The sequence below is a fragment of the Pogona vitticeps genome, chromosome 1 (genome assembly GCF_051106095.1).
Source record: "Pogona vitticeps strain Pit_001003342236 chromosome 1, PviZW2.1, whole genome shotgun sequence".
NCBI lineage: Eukaryota > Metazoa > Chordata > Lepidosauria > Squamata > Agamidae > Pogona > Pogona vitticeps.
This window is the reverse complement of record NC_135783.1, coordinates 264,484,867-264,506,811: the sequence shown is the minus strand read 5'-3', so window position 1 is coordinate 264,506,811 and position 21,945 is coordinate 264,484,867. Positions and strand designations below refer to the sequence as shown.

Sequence of the window (21,945 nt, the reverse complement as noted above, 5' to 3'; positions counted from 1 at the left end):
GACGGCTACTCCATTCCTTCTACGGGATTCTTGTCCACAATAGTAGATATGATAATCATCTGAGCTGAATTCACCCATTCCTGTCCATTTTAGTTCACCGACGCCCAGGATGTCGATGTTTATTCTTGCCATCTCCTGTTTGACCACCTCCAGCTTCCCAATGTTCATAGATCTTACATTCCAGGTTCCTATGCAGTATTTTTCTTTACAGCATTGGATTTTCCTTTTACTTCCAGGCACGTCCACAGCTGAGCGTCCTTTCGGCTTTGGCCCAACCACTTCATTAGCTCTGGAGCTACTTGTACTTGTCCTCCGCTCTTCCTCAGTAGCATGTTGGACGCCTTCCGACCTGAGGGGCCCATCTTCCAGCGTCATATCTTTTAGCCTTTTGTTTCTGATCATGGGGTGTTCTTGGCAAAGATACTGGAGTGGCTTGCCATTTCCTACTCCAGGTGGATTGCGTTTAGTCGGAACTCTCCACTATGTCCTGTCCGTCTTGGGTGTCCCTGCACGGCATAGCCCATAGTTTCTCTGAGTTACTCAAGCCCCTTCGCCACGACAAGGCAGCAATCCATGAAGAAGGATTTTCAGGTTAGGTCTTATTTTCAGGGAAACAGGGTAACTGTACCAAACTCCTAGACTTTACAGTGGGGTCTTGACTTAAGAACGGCTTGAGTTAAGAACATTTTGACTTAAGAACCACTCTCGTAGGAAAATATTGACTTGACTTACATACTTAGATTTGAGTTAAGAACTGAAAAAAACCACGTGGGAGGCAGGGAAAGTGCAAAATGTGAACTTTCAGTTAACTGTTGGCCAGTGAAAAGGGTGCCTGTCTGCTTCCTCACTCCTCCCAGCGTTTAGAGAGTGGATTGGGAGACAGCCTTCGGATGGCCTGGTACTGTACTGCCTGGACTGTATTTTCCCTGCCTTCCCTGAACCTTTCTTGACCTAAGAAAAAAAGAAACAAAATATCCCCCTCTAGTGGTCGAAGGCAGAATAGCAGCTTCCCATTAGTTTCTATGGACGGAAAAGAGCAGATAGGGATCAAATGGTTTTCAATGCATTCCTATGGGAAATGCAGATTTGACCTGAGAACTTTTTGACTTGAGAACCGCCTTCCAATACAGATTAAGTTCTCAAGTCAAGACCCCACTGTATTGTCAGTACTGTACTGAAGGAGACACTGCAGGGGGCAGTCCTCCTTTCCTGTCTTTGTGTCTCTTGCTGGCCATGAATGAACCATAATATATTTGGTGTGGTCAACAATATGGTTAATCTCAGCTGCACTGGATCAGCAACCGTCATGTCAGAGCCATGGAATACTGCTGCTTCATCCTTGAAACATATTTCTCCATCCTTTTTATTTAAACCTACCATTCAGGCTTTGAACTCAGCGGGTTGTATTTCTAAGTGTTCATGTTTAGACTGTTGTTGCCCTTATGTATCATCGAGCTGCTTCTGACTACTTTCGTCCTATTGAATTCATGATCACTAAAAGGTTCTAAAACTCTCATAAATTGTTTACTGTGTTGTACTGAGATTTTCTCCATCCCCAGGGCTTGAATGTCTGATTTGTCTGAGCGTTCCTAGACTTAAGTTACAGCCATATTAATTTCTGTTCAGAAATCCCACTAATTTTATCAGAACGTATTGCCATATAGTTGCCAGTCTTAATTTTTTTCAGTATTAAACGATCTATTAAACAGAGTACTAAAACTGCAGCAAATAACAGAACAATGGATCTTACATCTAAGACTCAAAATATGGAGCGGGGGGGGGGATTTTTCTAAGTACTTGGTAACCTCCCCAAGACCAGATGCCTAAAGGTGCAGAGTGCATCCGACTGGGCACTAACTTGTTTTTGGAAACAGACCAAAACTCGGGGCTGCAACGGCCAGCACCACACAGTTTTAAGAGGCCAGACTCCTCCAGAGCCAAAGCAGAAGGCGGGGCTCTTTTGGTAAGACGCGTAGCCTATCCTGATCCCACATTTATTTCCTCTGCGGTCACTCCCCAAACAAAGAACGGTACAAAGGGTGTTACAAACTCGGGCGGAGGTTCCCTCGCGTCGCCCCGCCCAGGCTCCCTCCCCTTCTGAGTCACCGCAGCAGAGATGCTTGTGGAATAAACACGTGTACTCGTTCCACCCAGTCAGAGCAGAAACCAAGGTTTCGACCGCCTCTGCCGTAAAACGCGCGCCAGGCTCCTCCTCGAAGCCAGAGGCGCCGGGAAGGAGGGAGCCTGGGACCAAGCCTCCGAGCGGGGGGGGGGGGGGGAGAGACTCCGGGCGGAAGTGGTTCCGCGGCTGCGCCGCGCATGTCAGGCGAGAGGGTGGCGCGAGGAGGAGGAGGGCCTCGGCCAATCCCGCCCCGTCTCGCGGTTCTTCTGGGCGCCGGCGAAGCCTGACGAGAGGAGGGCCTGCGGGGTTTTGCCGGCCGGCGAGCCGGTTGGTGTGTGTGTGTGTTTCTGTCGGGTGCTGCCCGGTGGGGCCATGGCGGAAGGAGGCCCGAGACCTCGAGGCGCGGGGACGGAGAGGTCGTCGGAGATGGAGGCAGAGACGCTGAAGGAGGCAGAGGCTGCCTTGGAGCGCCAGCACTTGCTCGCAGGTGGGAAGCGGCGGAAGGAGCGCGCGGGGGCGGGGGAAGAGAGACACCGGGGAAGCTGTGTGGGAGAAAGGGCGTGGGAGGGCAAGTGGGGCCGGTGAGGCTGGGGACGGGCGGTGGAAGGGCTGATGCGCGAGCAGACCGGGGGGGGGGGTCGGTCGGATGCGGGAGACTGAAGCACCGGGAGGCCGGGGGGAAAGACCAAGAAGGATGGATGAAATCAGACGCCAGTAGTGTGCGGGCATAGGAAGAGGAGCAGCGAACAGATCAGCGGAGCTTCGAGGTCGCAGCCTGTGCCCAGGAAAGGCTTCCTCCCACTTCGTCTCTCACGGGCCGGTTGGAGTTTTTCGGACCAGGGTGGAATTACAGACCTTTTGACTCTGGATCGAATGGCCTTATCCCGCGCCTTCAATTACCCGGTGTTACTTTTTTTGTGAAGCACACATTTCTTCTCTCCCCCCCCCCCCATGTTTTACAATGCCAATATTTTGAACACATACAGTAACAAGTAAAAGCTATATTCCAACCCTGACTAAAAAGTACCTCTGAGTCTTCGCATTTTAAGCCTATTTAAATCATAGTGCAATCAGAGTATGGGAGTAAATTTCATTTTTCTCTTACTAAATATATTTGAGTGTAAGCATAATGTATGTTTAAAGTAAAATTGATTGAATACTCGTTTGTAACTACAGATCATGGTCATTGGATTGTTCCATGACTGTAAGGAGTTCTTAAAAATAAGAAAAAGATGCAAGGGGAAGGGTTATGTCTAGTGAATTTTTTGACTTGCCCAGGTACTTGCAGTAAGCTTGTTTGCTGTTGTTACTTATTCTCTTTATAGTCATTGCAGGGACCCACCATCCTCAGGCACTAAGCATGCTCAAAATACTTTGTTTATTTAACATATTTCCAACTAAGCCCTGCATTGAAAGCATATTTTGGGGTGAGACCTTGTTGGAGCCTGAACTGTGTAGGTGTGGATGCAGACATGATGCCATATCAGGTGTTTTTTGCATGCTAGTTTTAAAAGTAGATAACCTATGTTCATCATAGATCTCTAGATACTGTTGGGGCAATTTGTTGTTAGCTAGGCTGGCTGTCTTGTGAAAATTGTAATCTATCAGGAAATTTACAAGTATAACAATAATGCACATTTATGTATGAAAGAGGATTTCATACCACTTGTTAAACTGTATATGAAACCCTGGCAGCAGAGTTAGAAGATGGGAATTCAGTTTCTCACTGTGCCTCTTGGAAGCCTGTGTAGTCTTGGATGAACTGCATAGTCCCTGGGGCATTCCCAAAAGAAGGGAATGGTAAATCACTGCTGAATATACTTAGAAAATTATGGAAAGAGTAGCCATACGTTGGAATTGACAGTATGCAGAATAAGAATTTCCAATATAGAAGTGTCTTAGAATCCATGTATGAAAATTAGTCTGTAGAGGTAGGTGGAATATTCCAAGTGGAATTTTGCATGTCACCAGGGAGTGCCGCTTTCACACAGAGCAGAAGGAACTGCTAAGTTCTCTGAATATGCCAGGGCCTAGTGTGCAGCTACCTCTTGCAGCCAAGTTATCATACTGTGTTAAATTTGTTGGTGGGCTCTAATACCATGAACTAGTTTCAAGTCTTTCCACATCTTCATGTGGACAAGTATTTGGAGATAATGGTTGTGTTGGAAGGTCCACAATTATGGACCTAAGCCCTATTGTGGCATTATCCAGAGTGAAATGGCTGTCTCAGGTGACAGGTCCTGGCAGCTGGGGAGTGATGGCAACATGGTGGAGAATACAGCTATGTATATTAAAGCAGACTACAATGCAACATCAAGCTAGTGCATATCAGGTGTGGTGGAGGATTCTGTGTCATCACCAGTACTTATAAGTAAAATTTGACTGCTTGTCTGCATAGGGAATTAAGAGAGCTACCATCTTGTCCTTTGCCTCAAGCCGCAGAATCTTTGGGATTAGCCTTGAGGACAATGAAAATCAGCTGATCAGTGATGGCGTATCAACCTTCTTCAACAAAGAATTTTTTGGGCAGTATGGTAAATCAATAAGCTGCATTTGATGAGTTGTTCATAATGAAGCTGCTTTGCATGATTACAGTTTTAAATTGTTGTGTTATTGATGTGCTTTCTGCTACATATCATGCACTAGCTGTCCTCATAAGACTTAGATACTTTTATTATTAGTGTATGGTATTTCTGAAACTGCTAAACCTGTAAACATAAAACTGGCTTCTATATAACAGCTGCAGAAAACTTGTACAGTGGACTGAAGTAGTTATGGGAATCCCTCACTTTAAAGAAGAGCTTGCAGATCTACATTTCTCTTTTTATGACATCCTAAACTTTAGAGCATGACTTAATCTGCTTCATAGATCTGACACTACTACACTAACATTTAGTCTTTTTTGTCTTTAAAAATGAGACAAAAGGCTTGGTATGAGGAAGAACATTTTAACATCTGCAGCCTAGAAAATTAGAATGTTTATCATTCATCTAACGGGTATGGCACTGTACAGTAGTTGGTTTAACTCATAGGTTCCCAAAGTGGTCTATATGGACCCCCAGGGGTCGATTTCAACTTGGAGGGGGTCCATGTCAGAGAGAAAAAAAACTGGGGGTGCACAAGATGTAAATGGGGATCTACGTGAGCAGATCCCATTAGGCAGACCATAATAAATATTTAGGCAATCTGTAATTATACCAAGCACAGATTCTGTGTACATAATATTTATTTATTTATTTATTTATTTATTTATTTATTTATTTATTTATTTATTTATTTATTTATTTATTGCATTTAGCTAGACATAGTCTATTCTGGGCGGTTCACAACATATACAATAAAAACAATTTAAAATATACACAGTTATTACATAGGTAAAAACAAAGCAATATAAAATATAAATCATAAGTTTACAATTTAAACAATTAATTAATTTAAAGTAAATAGTTCCAAGATGGCATAGATCAAAAGGAAAAAAAAAAGAAATAAGACTCACTTAATTGACTGAAGGGAAGACCTGCTTGAATAGCCTAGTTTTCAACTGGCTTTTCAAAATGCCCAGCGAGGGTGCCAGCCGAATTTCGGTAGGGAGGGTGTTCCACAGCCGAGGGGCTACCGCGGAGAAGGCCCAGTTTCTTGTTTTTTCCTTCCAGGCCTCCCTTGGCGTCAGACCCCTCAGCCGTCCCTGCTGGCTATGTCGCATGGCTTAAAATATGTTCAAAAATATAGATAGAAAATAGGTAAAAGTAAGTGAATCAAAATCATCTTTAGGAATGCCTAAGAAAAGTAAATGCAAAATTGTATACATATTTTGTAGTCGTTATGATTGCCTAAGGGGTCTACGGAAAACAAATAAGTTGGCGAGTGGTCTATGGAACAAAAAAGTTTGGGAACCTATGATTTAACTGATATGGCACTGTTTTTCTGTACCCACATTATATAAGAAATGTTGAAAATAACAAACCAACATCTGTCATAGTTATTTAGTTCAGTTGCATTTGGAATTTTTAGGCTTTGCTAAAAAGTAACTACACAATCAGAGCTGTAGGTATTAGAGGTGTTCACGGAATTATATGCTGGTTCAGTAGCTCAGTTATTATTATTAATAAGAAATAATAAAAAAAGAGTGTTACATCTTATCATCCAAAGTAAAATAAATGGGGAAAGAAGTGGAGGAAGGAGAGGAGCTTGCTGACAGAATTACCTTAGGGAATTATGTGGATGCAAAACAACATCTTTGTTTGAAGCTGCCATGTCCATAGTCAGAGAAGCCATGATATTGTCCAGCCTCAGGTATGAGAAAAAGAATAAGTTGCTTCAAATTGAATATATCTCATTTGACAGCATGTAATGTTACCTGAAAGTTCTGATGGCTTCAGTGAAGTCTGCAGTCCCCTGAGAGTTTTGAAACACTCCCACCCAAAGTACTGCACAAAGAATTAAAATAAAATATGGAAGCCATGTTCTGTTGTGATGCATGGATTGCATTCTTCTGTAATAGCCATATTTACTACAGATATGTAGTTCTCCTGACTGGAACTGGAAGATGTCAGCAGTGGTTGTCAGGGCTGAAGTTCACAGTCACTAAAAATAAGGAAGTCATTTTGATAAAAAAAAAAAGTTCCTTCTAAAACATCAAGCAGATAGCATTTGTATTAATACCTCATTTCTAATTTTCCGCATAAGAAGACACCATCAGTTCAAGAACTTATTGATTCACAGTGCTTGTTTTCAGCCATCTTAGTTGAAAAGTAGGCCAAATATAAATTATTTTATTTATTTATTTATTTTATTTAATTTATTCTACCTTTTCTAAAAAGTATGTACAATGTCAAAATCTTAAAAGATTCCCAAGGACTGATAGTGAAGAGACAATTCAGTATTTACCTCTATCATGTTATCCCGGAGAGACTGATGTTTTTGGAAAAAGGAATTAAAGGAACTATGCATGTGGCATACTTTATGTTAAGACAGATAAGGCAAGGGAATAGTTTTCTGCACAATACCAACTTTAAGGCAAATTGCTAAATCTAGTACCATTGGATTCCTCATCATGCATTTTTCCTGTTTATATGTTTGTTTCATCACCTGTTTCTGCCAGCTCATAAGCGTGTAATGTCCCAAGAGGAAGTATGTTGTACACATTGTGCAAGTATGGCACCACAAGTTGCAATAAATGCTCTAGGGTTTTTATTGTTCTTGGGCAGATAAGCAGGGATGGGTGTTCTAGCCAGTTGCTAGTAGTTAACTATTGTACAGTTGCCTGCTGAAGTGAAACACTCAGCTGCAACAGATGAGCTTTCCTATATTTGTCAATGGAAGTGTGGGTCACTCTTTTGATTGTGTTTTTAGGATTTCTGTTTTGGCAGTTAGTATTTGACTTTGACGATGTATTGTCATTTGACAAATGGTTTGGGTAATGAAACAAAGAGTCAGATAACTGCTGGGTTCAGGCAAGCTTAATAAGTGGTAAAACAATTGCTTGAGTCTTGCCACCTGTAAAAGAAGTCTGTAAAAGAGCTTCCTTGGAGGCTGGGAATTAAATCTGAATTTGAATCACTTTGTCAAACAGATATGTTTGTTTCTCATAATATTAATTAATGCTTAGAACTGCTGGTTGTCCTTGAAGTTTAACCTGTATTGTGCTGTAGTGTAAGTAGTCCTTGTAGTTTGTGAGTATTCTTAAACAGTGCAAAGTTGAGAATATATCTTAGTTTATGCAAATCAGCGGGCTTAGGTGTAGCTATTGTTGGATTGGCTTATTAAACAGAAACCAAGTTAATGCTGGCTCGAAGTATTTCTAAAAAATGTGATTACTGTATTCCTTAAGACTGCAGTACAGCATGAGAGCCAGTGAGGTTTTTTGACATGTTAGAGGAGGGCTTTGGCTTTGCTTAGCCATGCAATAGCTGCATAACACTGGAGCTCTTTGGGGGTCAGTTCAGCTGGAAATTGTCACATGATGTTACCATTCTAGGTTAGCTCCCCCCCTTTTGGCGGTGAAGGCCATTTAAAACAATTTAATGCAGAAGGCCACTATGTCACATTTAATGTGATTGTGCCTGTTGCACCTTCTAAAAATGGTTTACACACAAAACAAATAGTATGGAGAAGTCATATAAAGCCTCACTACAACCAGCTAATTACATCTAAGAATTCTTGGTAATTACATACAATTAGAGACTCTTGAATTAACTATAGTCTGGTTCTATTTCAGGAAAAGCACATAAAGAAGGTGGATCTGCGCGAATGTCACTCCTCATATTAGTGTCCATTTTCTTAACAGCTGCCTCTGTTATGTTTCTGGTATATAAGAATTTCCCACAACTTAGTGAGTAAGTATATGACTTGCAAATTTGTTTTGAGAGACTTGTCGAGCATATCTATAAAATCTCTCATGTCTCAGCTACAGTATAGGCATGTTCCTAGAGAGTCAGTGACCAAATCTTGTTGCCATAGTTATGCGGCACAAACTGTATGGCATCATCATCTGGTGCTAGGATCAAGACTGCTGGCAGTGATTTTTGTGTATTGGGTACCTCCTCACCTCCACCCCATCCCAAGGTTCTGAAAGGCTTCTCCGGGGTTAAAATGAAGCCATGAGGAGTTTCAAACCTGAAAGTTGGGGGAGGGAACAGGAAGCTTTTAATTAGTTTTAATTAATTATTACCAGCTATACAAATAGGATTTTGTCCTGTGTGCTTTTACAGAGATTCTCATAAGTGTTTTCCAAAAGCATATACTGTATGTAGACAACTTGAAACAGATCTTACACACAAAGCTTTTGAGCTGTTTCTCTGTAACTGTTTCATTTATTCAAGCTCTTTCTGACTGAATAAAGAATATGGGCACTTTGAAAGCAAATTGAATTAAAAGGTCAAACATAACAAACAGTGAATTCTTTTTCAAAGGCATAAAAACAACTGCTCAGACTACTGCTATTAAAATACTTATGTTTTGAAAAGTTTATATTACTGTATATGAAGTCAGAGATTTGTTCTGAACATTGATCTCAAATTTGTTCTGAACATTGATCTCTGACATATGATGTAAGAGATTTGTTCTGAACATTGATCTTGAGATTTTGCTTAATAATTATTGGGAATGAGGTGATTTGGTTTCTTGAATACTGCTTGACAATTTCTGGACTATTGTATTTTTGCTAAGCATTGAAGTATAGCATTGAATTATAAACTACACGGAGGCAATGGCTGGGACAAACTACAAATGCAATACCTTAAAACAGTATGATTATTATATCAAATAACATTTTGAAGTACTGAGTTCAGAAAGTGATAACATGTATATGTTGATACTTATCGCAGACGTGAAATATAACTGTATGTTGGTAATGTTGTCTTTTCCCCCCACAGAGAGGAGAGAGAATGTATAAAAGTTCCCAGAGACATGGATGATGCTAAAGCCTTGGGGAAAGTTCTCTCTAAATACAAGGATACCTTCTATGTACAAGTATTAGTGGCTTATTTTGCCACATATGTTTTGTATCCTTATTTGATAATTATTTATACCCATAGTTTCATAGAACGTGAAGTGAAATTTTAAGGCAAAGGTTTCCTCCAGTTATTATAGTTTGACTCCTAAAAAGAAAGATTACCCACATCCTCATTGTACTCTCCTCCAGTACTATAGATGAGATTGGGAAAGCAACTTTAAGAGCCATGCAGACTTTCAACCAGTATAGCTGATGTCTTTCAAGGTGAAGAATTGTTGTCCACTGCTATTCTTCTATTCATGGGAGGCTCTTTGATCCAGTAGAGGCTTCTTTTAATGTCAGCCCCCATGATGTTCTGAAGAATCTTAAGAAAATGCTGTTAGATTCCTAATCTGTCCTCTTTTCCATGGCCAGTGGGGTCTACAAACAAGGCATAAAAGGAGTAATTGTTTCTCATTGTTTCTGAGTGACTGATATTCAGAGATATGCTTTCTGTTATCCTGGGGGAATAGCCGGCTGCTGCAACCATTAGACCATACCTTCCATGAATATGTCTAATCATTTTCTGAAGTTGGCTGAGTTGATGGCCACCAATTCAGTGATCCTATAATCTAACAGTACTGTATAAAGAAGTACTTCCTTTTGTAAATCTGAATCTGTTGCCATTTTGCTTGATTGGATGACATTTGGTTCTGTGAGAATGGGATGGGGTGGAATTACCCACTTTCACTAAATCGCCCATATGTTTATGTCCTCTATCTAGCGTATTTTTTCCTAAGTCAGTTGGCCTAACTTTATCTTGTAACTGAGTTGTTTCCCACAAACCCCCAATCATTTTAGTTGCTGTTTCCTGTTGGTTTATAATATCCTTTTTCAGATGCTACAACCATATTTGTATTTGGTATTCAAAGTGTGGTGGTACTTTGATCTTTGAAAGGTCAGTATAATACTGGCAGGTTTTCATTCATATCTATATATAGTTGACCCATTGAACATCATCTTATATTTACATTGAGTGCATTTGTTATTTTGATGTGCATTCACCTACTTTGGTGAGATTCTTTTTGGAGCTCTTTTCATTTCTAAATAATTAGTAAACCTGCTCACTGCTCACCTTTAATGAACATTTATGAACAAATTAGATAACAATGATTTGCTACATATCCTTGGTCCACAATTTCTCTGAGATAGCGTTGCAGGGTTGTGCTGCTGCAAGGGGCTATAGGAGGAAAGTGTAATCTATTAAATTGCTTCTCCTTTATCCATTAGTGGAAGATTCTATGGTATCAAAAAGTTGTGAAGGACCACATTGGACACAACTTTAGTTGCCAGTAATTCTCATTTTGAGGCTTTGAATACTTACTTGTGTGGTTTATATCTGAAGACTTTCATTTCCTCATGCCTGTTTTGGTTTGACCTTGAAATGGCCTTGATACAAAAACTCCTGCATATATCAAACCTTTCTGTCATACAGATGAGTAAAAAAAGAGAGGGAGGGATAGGAGCATTGAATTGATAAAGGATTAACTTTAGGAAGTAATGCCCATGATCCTAAAAATACTACATATAAAATGTTAGTGGGGGGAAGACATTCATTAAATGTTTACTTATTCACATAAAGGAATATTTTGATGCTGTGAAAATATTTTTGAAAGAAAGTTAACACATACTCCGCTTGCAAAAACAAACAGCTTTATTTTTGTTGGTGTGTTATTCCTGTGAGAATTGAATATGGTAATTTGCAGTTCTAGTGTTGTTAAAAACACTGGGATATAAATAAGCATTTGACTCTGTTACCTATTTAAAAGGTGGATTCATGAGATAGTTATTCTGAGTAACCTTTGGTTTATGTTCAGTGTTGCTTTTCTGAAACTTTGATTTTCAGAATTTAAGCTTCATACAGAAAAGGAACGCAGGAAAAGCAATAAATGTGAACATTTACTGAAGAGCATTTTGTCTTCCACATATTTCAGATTTAATATTTTAGATTAGTCAAGTCTTCTCTGCATTTATACTATGATTTTTTTTAAAAATATATACTGAAACAACTTCAGTATTGTTCCAGGGAAGCATGATGCTGATGCTCTTCTGAGTTTATCTAAGATAATGTCAGTTTCACCATCATGTGTAGGCTGGAGAAATAGCTAATAGCCACTCCCTGACAAATGTTTCTGTGTGATACAAATGTATTATGTTCGTTCTACAGTTTTAGACCCATTTTTACAATAGGTTCTGCACAGACAAGCCTTTGTCTCACAGGATTAAGAAGTATATGTATAGTTCAAACAGCACAATATATTTTTCATTGCTTATACAAGGAATGTGTTTGATATTTAAGGAGTTGCTACTATTTGTGTTGTTAATTTAAATTTCTGATTATAGTTGTATGCAATTTTACCATGGAGTAAGGTCTGTTAAAAACAGTGGGAGGTAGTTTTGAAGAAACATATGTAGGATTACATTAGAAGCTGTGACTCAGTAATTTTGTCCTTGACTCAAACGACCATCCAGCTTGCAAACATTTGCTATACCTGGTTCTATATTTCTGAGTATACTTTCAGGATTTCTCTACCCCTTCCCACTAGCTCTATTTCTTGTTTGTTTGGTAAGTATTAACTATGTGTAGAGGATGCATTTTCTTCTCCAAAGTATTTATTTTAGGTATTCAATCAGTTGTGTGGAAGCAGGCAATGTTTCCACAAGTATTTATATCCCAGAAGGTTAATGTTGCTTATAATGACAAAAATATCATTCAAATCCAACTCTGTAATAGTGGAACTCAACAATTACATTGAAACAACCATGAGAAACAACCAAAAAATCTAATAGAAGTGGTATGTGTTATACCTCTTGTTAAAAAAAACTGCCGAAGAAGTCACCTTTTCACCTCTACAGAAGTCCACAAATGACAAGATTGTGCAGTAAAATCCAAGTTTCTGCGTGTCATTGGCAAAGCCTGCCATCAAGCTCGACTGGTTGGTAGTGCCTGCTAAGTAAACATCAGACAAAGTCTCTCATGTGGAAGAGACTGTTCTTAAGGTATGAATATTACATCCAGTGCTTTAGGTTGGGCTCTGAAGAAAACTGGCAGCTCGTGCAGGTGGTGCAAAGAAGGTTGAATATACAGTATGCTTATCTTAGCCAGAGCTGGAAGAAGTTTCCTTTTGGGATTATAGCTCTCAATATCCTCTGACTGTTGACAGTATTAAATTGCAGCATTTAATACTGGAAATACTGTAGCAATGTTGCACCATTAAGTCAGTTATTCATTACTTTTGAAATAAGTGAGGTAGTAATGAGACAAGAGGGCAACTTTCAGAACAGAATACTTTCTGAATAAGTGTCAAATTATGTCTGCTAAGTATTATGGTTGCATTATTTCAATATTTAGCTTTATTATACATAACACTATATAACTAAACAACTGGGCATTGTATTACGTGTCTGTCGTTGAAATATGTGAGAATCATTTTTTCCTGGTAGCTATAATACTACACAACTGAAACTAGTTGGAACATATTAATTTGATGATTAAGTTATGTCTTTAATCTTGGGCTTAAAGGTTACACAGTACATTCATTACAGGAATAGAAATGATTTCCATCAAAAAGGAACAGCAGTGTGGTTAGTTATATTTCTAAATCGGGAGCATATGTGGAAATAATTTGATAATGGTGACTCCAGTAAAGCTCACTTGAAACAACTAGTTGCCCTAAATGCAAATGCAGTTGGCTAAGTACAAAGGAAAATTCATTCAGCTTAATTGGGCTTGGATGAACACTATTATGTCACTGGAATTGCACAGCTTCTATGTGCTTGTACAATATCTGAGGTACATATTCAACAAAGTTATTTGATGGAATCTCTTATTCCATTTTAAATTGTTAATAGGGAAATATATCTATAATGTTTTTTCAAATCCTTTGATATAGTAAACTAGCATGGAAACTAGTATAGTTCTTTCCCAGCCTGCTGATCTTCTACAGTTGTGTTTCGTTTTTATAGAAAACCCGGAGAACACCTCTGCAGATAGAAGGAAGTAATGATCAATGATCTGCAGATAGAAGGAAGTAATAGATCCATGTTTCACCATAGAAATAATTTGGAATGCCATTGTTATATGTTAATGATTTTGAGGATGGCTGGGTAGGATATCTAATTTTCAATTCCCTTGCAGTGCTCTGGACTTGGGGCCTCTTTCTGTTATATGCTGTCCTATTTAGTTGGAAGACCGGTTGTGTATCGATATTTAACAGAGAAAGCAGTGAAATGGTCAAAACAGGTAAGGTCACTGATAGAACATTTGCCCTAAATTATTGAAATTTCACAGCACATGAATTTTCATATTTATTTTCTCTGTTCCTGGTCGCAGATTAGTCTTGTTCTTCCTAGAAGACGTGCTAGTTACAGTATTAAAGATACAGCCGGGATTCCCCCTTCCGCCACCACTTCTGGGTCTGTCTGCAAGGTGGACCCACTTCCGGTTCTGGGACTGTCGGCATGATTCCCCCTTAAACTGCCACTTCCGGGTCCAGGTCATGCCACTCACTGTTCCCCCCCCTCCATTTTGTACACGCGAGCCCAAAAAGGTCCACCACCGCTGTTTTAGGGGGTGCCGCTTTATAAGCACAAGTAAGAGCCAAAGTGGTGGCGCTGCGGGCTAAACCACAGAAGCCTGTGCTGCAGGGTTAGAAGATCAGCAGTTGTAAGATTGAATCCACGCATACGGGGTGAGCTCCCGTTGCTTGTCCCAGCTCCTGCCAACCTAGCAGTTCGAAAGCATGTGAATGTGAGTAGATAAATAGGTACCACCTCGGTGGGAAGGTAACAGCGTTCTGTGCCTAGTCGTGCTGGCCACATGACCACGGAAACTCTTTGGACAAACGCTGGCTCTATGGCTTGGAACCCGTTGCCAATGTTTCTTTCATTAGCAAAGTAGTCGAGAGGGTGGTGGCCGATCAGCTTCAGGCACACTTGGATGAAACAAATGCCCTGGATCTGTTCCAGTCGGGCTTCAGGCCGCACCATGGTACAGAAACGGCATTGGTTGCCCTGTTAGATGACCTATTGAGGGAGGCCAACAGGGGAAAAACATCCCTGTTGGTGGTCCTCAATATTTCAGCCGCCTTTGATACCATTGACCACGGTATCCTCCTGAGGAACATCTCCAAGTTGGGAATTGGTGGCCTGGTGTTGGCCTGGCTCCGATCCTTCCTGGGGGATCGTCTTCAGAGAGTTCAGCTTGGGGAGAATGAGTCGGCCCCGTGGAGCCTCAATTGTGGAGTTCCACAGGGCTCGACTATCTCCCCAATGCTCTTTAACATCTATATGAGGCCGCTGGGCAAGGTCATCAGGGGGTGTGGAGTGGCGTGCCATCAATATGCTGATGACACGCAGCTCTACATCTCCTTTTTTCCAACTACACTGGATGCTGTTCTGTCCCTGCAGTGCTGTACTGCAATGGATGCAGGAAAATAGGCGGAGGCAGAACCCGGACAAGACGGAGGTACTGAGGGTGGGTGGTCCTACCATCAGCGGTTTGGGAAACTCCCTCTCTTTTGGGGGGTTGACTCTCACAGCGAAGAGTGAGGTTCGCAGCTTGGGGATCCATCTGGACCAGGCGCTTACCATGGAATTCCAGGTGGCGTCTGTGGTCCACACCACCTATATCCATCTTTGGCGGACTGCCCAGCTGCATCCCTATCTAGATGTTGGGTCGCTCACCACTCTGGTCCATGCGCTCGTAATCTCGAGATTAGACCACTGTAATGCTCTCTATGTGGCGCTACCTTTGAGATCGATGCGGAAACTCCAAATGGTATTTTCAAAGGCCAATTGAAAACCTGGCTGTTTAGGCAAGACTTCCCTCCAGCCACTACTTTATTTACTTTTTTCTTCCATCTTGAGTACTATCTATTGATGTGTTACTTTGTTCTTATATTTAAAATTGTTTATATCATATGCTGTTAACCGCCCGGAGTAGTCAGTTGACTAGATGGGCAGGGTATAAATTCAATAAATAAATAAATCTGTTCTTTAGATAGTGAGATAAATTGATACTGTGTTCTTATCTCTATAGCTGGCGGGATAGCTCAGTGAGTTAGGTAACTGACTGTGGAGCCAGAAATGGGGAGTTCTCTTCCCCACTGTATGTCCCATATAGCAATGGGCAAGTTGCACAGTCCCAGGATATTCCCAAAAGTAGGGAATGGTAGACCATTTCTGAGGGCTGTATACCTAAAAAATTCTGGAAGGGGCGACCATAAGTCGGAATTGACTTGATGGCACATTATTAATTCTTAACTCTATGCTTTTAAGTTGTAGACATTCACCCAAGCTCTCGGAGAGGCTTTTGTGTATTTCATGGTGGCCCTACTTTATTTCAAGCATATGGATATAAGGACATAATGCAACACTGTCAAAAACTGTGAAATCTACAATAATTTGCAACAGTACTTTTGGTGGTCTAGTTAGTCAGCCATGGCCATCTTTCCTTCATTCCATTCTGTTTTCTACTTGGATTTCTATTTTTCCTTATAGCAGTTAGTCAGCATTCCAGAGAGTTACAGTATTAACTATAGTCCTCATTCAGCTATTTTATCTTTCACTTTTCCTATTCTTAAAGATTTGTTTTACACTTCTGCTACCTGCCTCTTGTTTTCAGATGGTGCCAGTTTAGCTACCTAAGAACTCTCCAAGTCAAAAATAGATAGCATTTTAAGATAATTAAGATTGAACTATATTACTAGGACAGGATTTTTTAAATGTTCAGTTTTTATATCCTACAGGTTGAACGACACAGAGAGCACCTCATAAACTACATAATATTTTTGAGAATAACTCCCTTCCTTCCTAATTGGTTCATCAATATAACCTCTCCAGTAATAAATGTTCCACTGAAAGTATTTTTCATTGGTACCTTTCTCGGTAAGAATTCTGCTTAATACTCACTCAGTATTTAGAAAATGTGATTATATTTTATTTTCTGTACTGTTCATAAGTACATAGCCCCAACTGATGTGCTGCTGTAGAAATTCTGAATAATGTGCCTATACTGTTCGAACATCTATTTATTTTGGTTCTGTGGCTTGTTTGGTATGGAATGCAGGTATTTATATATTAGTGGTGAATGAAAAGAAGGTTGAAATGTTGGAGGCCAGTCACAGGATAGATCCCATCTTAGAGTCTATGCTGTGGCAAAGATAGTGATGAAGAATGTTGAGAATGGCAAAGGTCTGTTGCACTCTGGCTAACAGCAAGATGGCAATCATTTTGCAGATTACTTTTCAGTGAAAGGCACTTCAGTCCACTCTGACTTAAATGCATGGGTTATTTCAGAATCCATCCAAATAGTCAAAGAAGCCACCTTGCATTAGTTACGTTTCAGTCTGTACAGTTGGAGAATGTGGAAAAGTTCTTTGGAAAACAGGGGCAACCTCCCCCCTTCCTGACTTATTAAACTTGTCAGGCAAAATCTAGTAAACTGAGTTGCAGAAACAGTAAATGCCTCAATTTAGGAAGGAGAAATTCCTGAACTGGCTGAATTTACACCATAGTTGCCAAACAATATTTTTACAGAACCAGAAGTGGGCCTCCAATCACTTCTTTCTTATTTTAAAAACATTGAGTGGGGAGGGTTCATTTCCTGAACCAGGTAGACTCCTGATTCAGGAAATGGATCCCAAGATTTGGTCCACCCCCAATCTAGATAAATATGGTAACTGATGTTGGTATTGAGAGCCCTTATGGATCAAAGAGATTTAACATTTACTTCTAATTTGGTTCATAAAGGTAGTTTCAGTTCTAAAATTCTGACTAGAAATCAAACTGGAAGGGAAAAAAAAGCTTATCCAAAAATATTCCAAGGTTGTTTTACTAACACACATTCCATTATCTTGTTCAGAGATAACAAACCTGAAGTTTTTAACATTTGAAAGGTGCAGGAGAGAATTGCTAGTTCTGGAGGGAGTCTAGGACAGTGTTTCCTAGCCTCTTTTGAGTCATGACCCCCTTTTAATAATAGCCAAGTAATCTACAACCTCCCTGCCACATTTGCATCAAAAGCCATTTTAATGAGGTTAAAAAATACATTAAAATAGATTTTTCAGAATATAATTAAATCCTAATATATTAATATTAATGTAATAATACATAATTATGGCAGGGCTGTAAATCTGCCTCTGCCAGAAAAAAAATGAGAAGGAAAAAAATTGTCAATGCACTTTGAGTATAATTTCCTTTTTGGGGGTATGGAAATAACCCTCCCTTAATGTCTCCAACCACCACCAAAAAAAGAATCCTTTGGTGAAGAGCCCCTCTGAAGAGGCTGTGCATGACTTCTGTTATTTATAACTGTTATTTATAACTTTTACTTATAACATTTTATCTGTTAAATTTTTAAAAGACTCTGTTTTGTTGCGTTTTGTATTTTGATTTTGTAGAATATCATGTGAATACTTGTTACAAGACAGAACATCTATAACAATTTACTATGGCAATCTGAAAAGATGTGTAAAATGTTTTAGAAGCATATTGTAAGTCACAAGTACAGAGGGGGAGAAGCAGGTGGACAGACTTTTCCTTTGTCATTTATTTTTTGAGTCATAGGAATAATGGGCTATTATGATTTGGTGGGATTAAGAATGTAATTTTTTTTATTAAGCTGTTCATTGCTTCTGATTCTCTTTAAAACTTTCTCTTTCTAGGTGTTGCACCACCATCTTTTGTAGCAATTAAAGCTGGAACAACACTTTACCAGCTTACAACAGCAGGTGAAGCGGTCTCCTGGAACTCTGTTTTTATTCTCATGATTCTAGCTATTCTCTCAATTCTGCCAGCTCTTTTCCAGAAGAAACTCAAACAAAAGTTTGAATAACAGTCATCCTAGATCTTCATTCCCATATTTCATCTCAGGATCAGCACTATTTCTATGATCACTTTTCTATTGGATCTTTTAATCATTTGAAAGGAGAAAATTGCAAAGGATAACATTGTTTCAAGACTTATTTACTTATGCATCACAAAGGCAAAATTAGTACGACTGGAAGATGAACCATGTTTTTTTTAAATAGAAGCATTATCATTTTTAAATAACGTGTAATATTTAATTTGCACCATATTTGTTTGCAGTTGCTTACATGAACAGTTCATTCCTGTTTGCTGCTTTTTTTTAACTGTCATTCATAATTCCTAAAGAATAATGGACTGTGTAACAGATTCTATAGCCCAGTGAAGTAGTGGACTGCTTGGTTTCTTTATTGATGCACTCCTTGTTGGAAAGCAGGAACAAATGCTTTGACTACTGCTTAATAATCTCTGGGTTTCCTTTTGCTTTGTGTCAGCTGTGGAACAGCTGAAAAGACATTGAGTGACTTTCCAGATTTCCAGTGTCATGTTATTTGTGCTGAAGGTGGGAGTTAATGCCATTTTATTATATCTCATGAGGTGTTCCAGTTTCAGATTTGATTATTTTGCCACTATTTGAGGTTTATGGCAGCTATTTTCAAATTTTCTAATATATTTAAATAAACAGTAAAAGTTTCGCTGTCAAATGGCATGTGTCATCAAACTATCAATCAACCAATCTTTATTTTGCGATCTCCAACCCATTAAGTGTCATCAAACTATATCCTTAAGGTCATACTGAAATGTGGAAGGATGGGAATCATGAAAAAAAAACCTTGACAACCACAGCTGGCTATTCCTTTGAGGGGCGGGAGAGGAAGAAAAGGTTAACGAATATACAGTATTTGTTAGGTTTTTATTTATACGGTACTTAAATGAACTGCTTCTGATCCAAAGATCCATGAATGCACCAAGGGCCCACATAAGATCATTCATTTTTATGCTCTGATAACTGAATGAGAAGTGCCTAAGCTCTTAAGCAGCAAGGGAAACATACCTGCAGCCATTCATGGAGTTAGGATTATAGTGTATAAATTGTGCATCCTGTAAATAGTCTTTAATACTAGGAAGATGCACCCCTGTTGTGTGGAAGGGTAGCTAATGATTGACTAAAAAGCTAAAATGTATTTCCCAAATATAAGTACTCTATTAGGATTTTTAATGTTTCTTTTCCTATAGTTATTTTTGGCCAGAAATAGTCTCCCCCCCCCCCCCCGTTTTATGTGCTTCAGTACATTATTAAAAATGCTCTCCAAGCATGTGCCTGTCCCTAGGCCTGATTGTGCTGATATTTTCTCTTTATGTATATCTATGCAGTAAAATGAGCAGTCAAGCAATTATACAGCTTTTATTATCAAAGATATGTGCCAACTTTCTACATCCCTCTTTAAATCAAATTGGCATGAAAGCCTTGTGTGCAAATAGTTGTGCAACCTATTAGTTGGTCTGAAGAGCTATTGTAGATGTTTTCCATCTCAATACTTACATGGGTACTCCTTTTCTCTAAACTTCTCTAAACTTCTCAGTTTCCAACTTTTCCAACTTTAATGTTTTATTTTAAAATTTTTCCATTTTTTGGTGCACTGTTTCCTATTTGGACTCAAAAGCATTCTGCTAGAATATTACAGGTTTTTGTCCTGACTTGAGCAATGGAATTGGATATTGAGTTCAGCGGTAAAAGATGCTGAGGGCTACCCTGTCTATAGAATGGCTAACAAGCAGTTGGATACCTAGGAAAGGAAACTGGCATATTTGGAATACAGAAATAGTTGTTGATTTAAAAAAAAAGTCAAACACAATAGAGAAAAGATACTGTACTTGTAACTGAAATCTTTAAAAAGCAATGCAATGGCAGTTTAGTCTTTTCTAATCTGGACTGTGCCTGTTGTTTAAGTATAGTTGGTGAAAGAAGAGAAATGGAGAGGGGTTTATAGAATCAAAGCTGCAGATGATTCCCTGCTTGGTATTGCAGGATATTTACTACAACAACGCTAGACTGTATTGAGAAAATACCATTTTTACTGTGTTTCTATAGCCTTACAAATAATTTATTTCCTCTTGAAAAATAACATTTTTTTCAATGGAGCCTTTAACACATTAAATAAGCAATATTCAAGGGAATTGTTACTTTTGCAGCTTTGGTGTTCGTTTGATTCTGTTTTTGTTTCACAAAATGTGGATTGAGTCACTTTATTGCAGTATTATGTATAATATGCAGCAAATACATTAATATTTGTCATAGATGCCTCACATACCGTTTTCATTGCCTCTTGACTGTTGTTTACTTGTGTTGAGTTGCTCATAATAAAACAGTACCGTGGCATAACCAAATGCAGGCTAACTAGGTAAGAGTTTTATACCATTGAGAACCTTATGTGGAGGCTAGATCAATGAGTGCCACTTAAATAATAAAAAAACCCACTTCGTCCTGAATATCAAAAATGACATACTATTTTTGTGGTTCATAATATAGCTGTGCTTTTCTCAAATGTTGAAGTATTCTTATGTTAACCCAAGTTAACATAATATTCTTATTCACTAATATGGTTTATGTATTTAAACATCACTATCCACAATATAACATTCATAGATTTTTACAGATCACATTGTGATCAAGACAGCTGATGTTACTAATGGCTTTAATCCCAAGCAAACAAATTATATTTATTATTACTTTGTGGCGGCTCCTTCATTGTTGCTTATCATTAAAAACACCTAACATTTCAGGTTCAATTATACTTGCAGCATTAATTCTTGATTAGGGTTGTTGCTGATGTTTTTTTTAATGGGCCAAGATAAGAAAATGGAAGAAACTGACAGAAGCAACATACCACAAGGAGATTTTAAACCTGTTCAGGTGTTTTAACTGATGTGAGGCCTACAAATGTGTATAGTAGGGCTAGACAAAGTGTGGTCCCCAAATGTTGTTGGACTTCAGGACCCAAAATCTCTCATCATAGTCTCATGTGAGGTTGCAGTCTAATGTATCCACCTGTGATATAAAAGGTTGTTGATTCTGTCCTTATCATTCTCTGTATGCTGGGCCCCAGTTCCTCAGTCTCTGATGTGGCATGGCTGGTGACTGAAGAGATGGTGCCCAGTGCACAGTGAGGCATAGGAGCTAGATTGCATGCAGGGACATGGTGTCATTAGATGATGTGTGAACTAAGCCCTCATAGCACTATATAATTTATAACACTCCTTGACCATTCAGCCTGTGAGGTTCATCACAGCTAACAATCTCTTGGTAGGGTTTTATATGCAGTATAGTAAGATGTTTTATTAAGAACAAATAACTTTTTTCCTCTAAATATCCTTCAAATATTTTGCCCAAGTAGCACGTAGTCGTTTAGTTGTGTCCGACTCTTCGTGACCCCATGGACCAGAGCACGCCAGGCCCTCCTATCTTCCACTGCTTCCCGTAGTTGTGTCAAATTCATCTTGGTTGCTTCGATGACACTGTCCA

At 39.2% G+C, this 21,945-nt stretch overlaps 1 protein-coding gene across 1 annotated transcript; it reads left to right on the top strand.

The window, feature by feature from the left end:
- Positions 1-2,349: 2,349 nt before the first annotated feature.
- TMEM41B (transmembrane protein 41B) lies at positions 2,350-20,718 on the top strand. Its single transcript, XM_020789929.3, has 7 exons — positions 2,350-2,609; positions 8,340-8,457; positions 9,496-9,624; positions 12,087-12,180; positions 13,753-13,857; positions 16,364-16,502; positions 18,281-20,718. Exons 1-7 carry the CDS (start codon positions 2,495-2,497, stop codon positions 18,448-18,450), a joined length of 870 nt encoding a protein of 289 aa, XP_020645588.2. The 5' UTR covers positions 2,350-2,494; the 3' UTR covers positions 18,451-20,718.
- Positions 20,719-21,945: the final 1,227 nt, after the last annotated feature.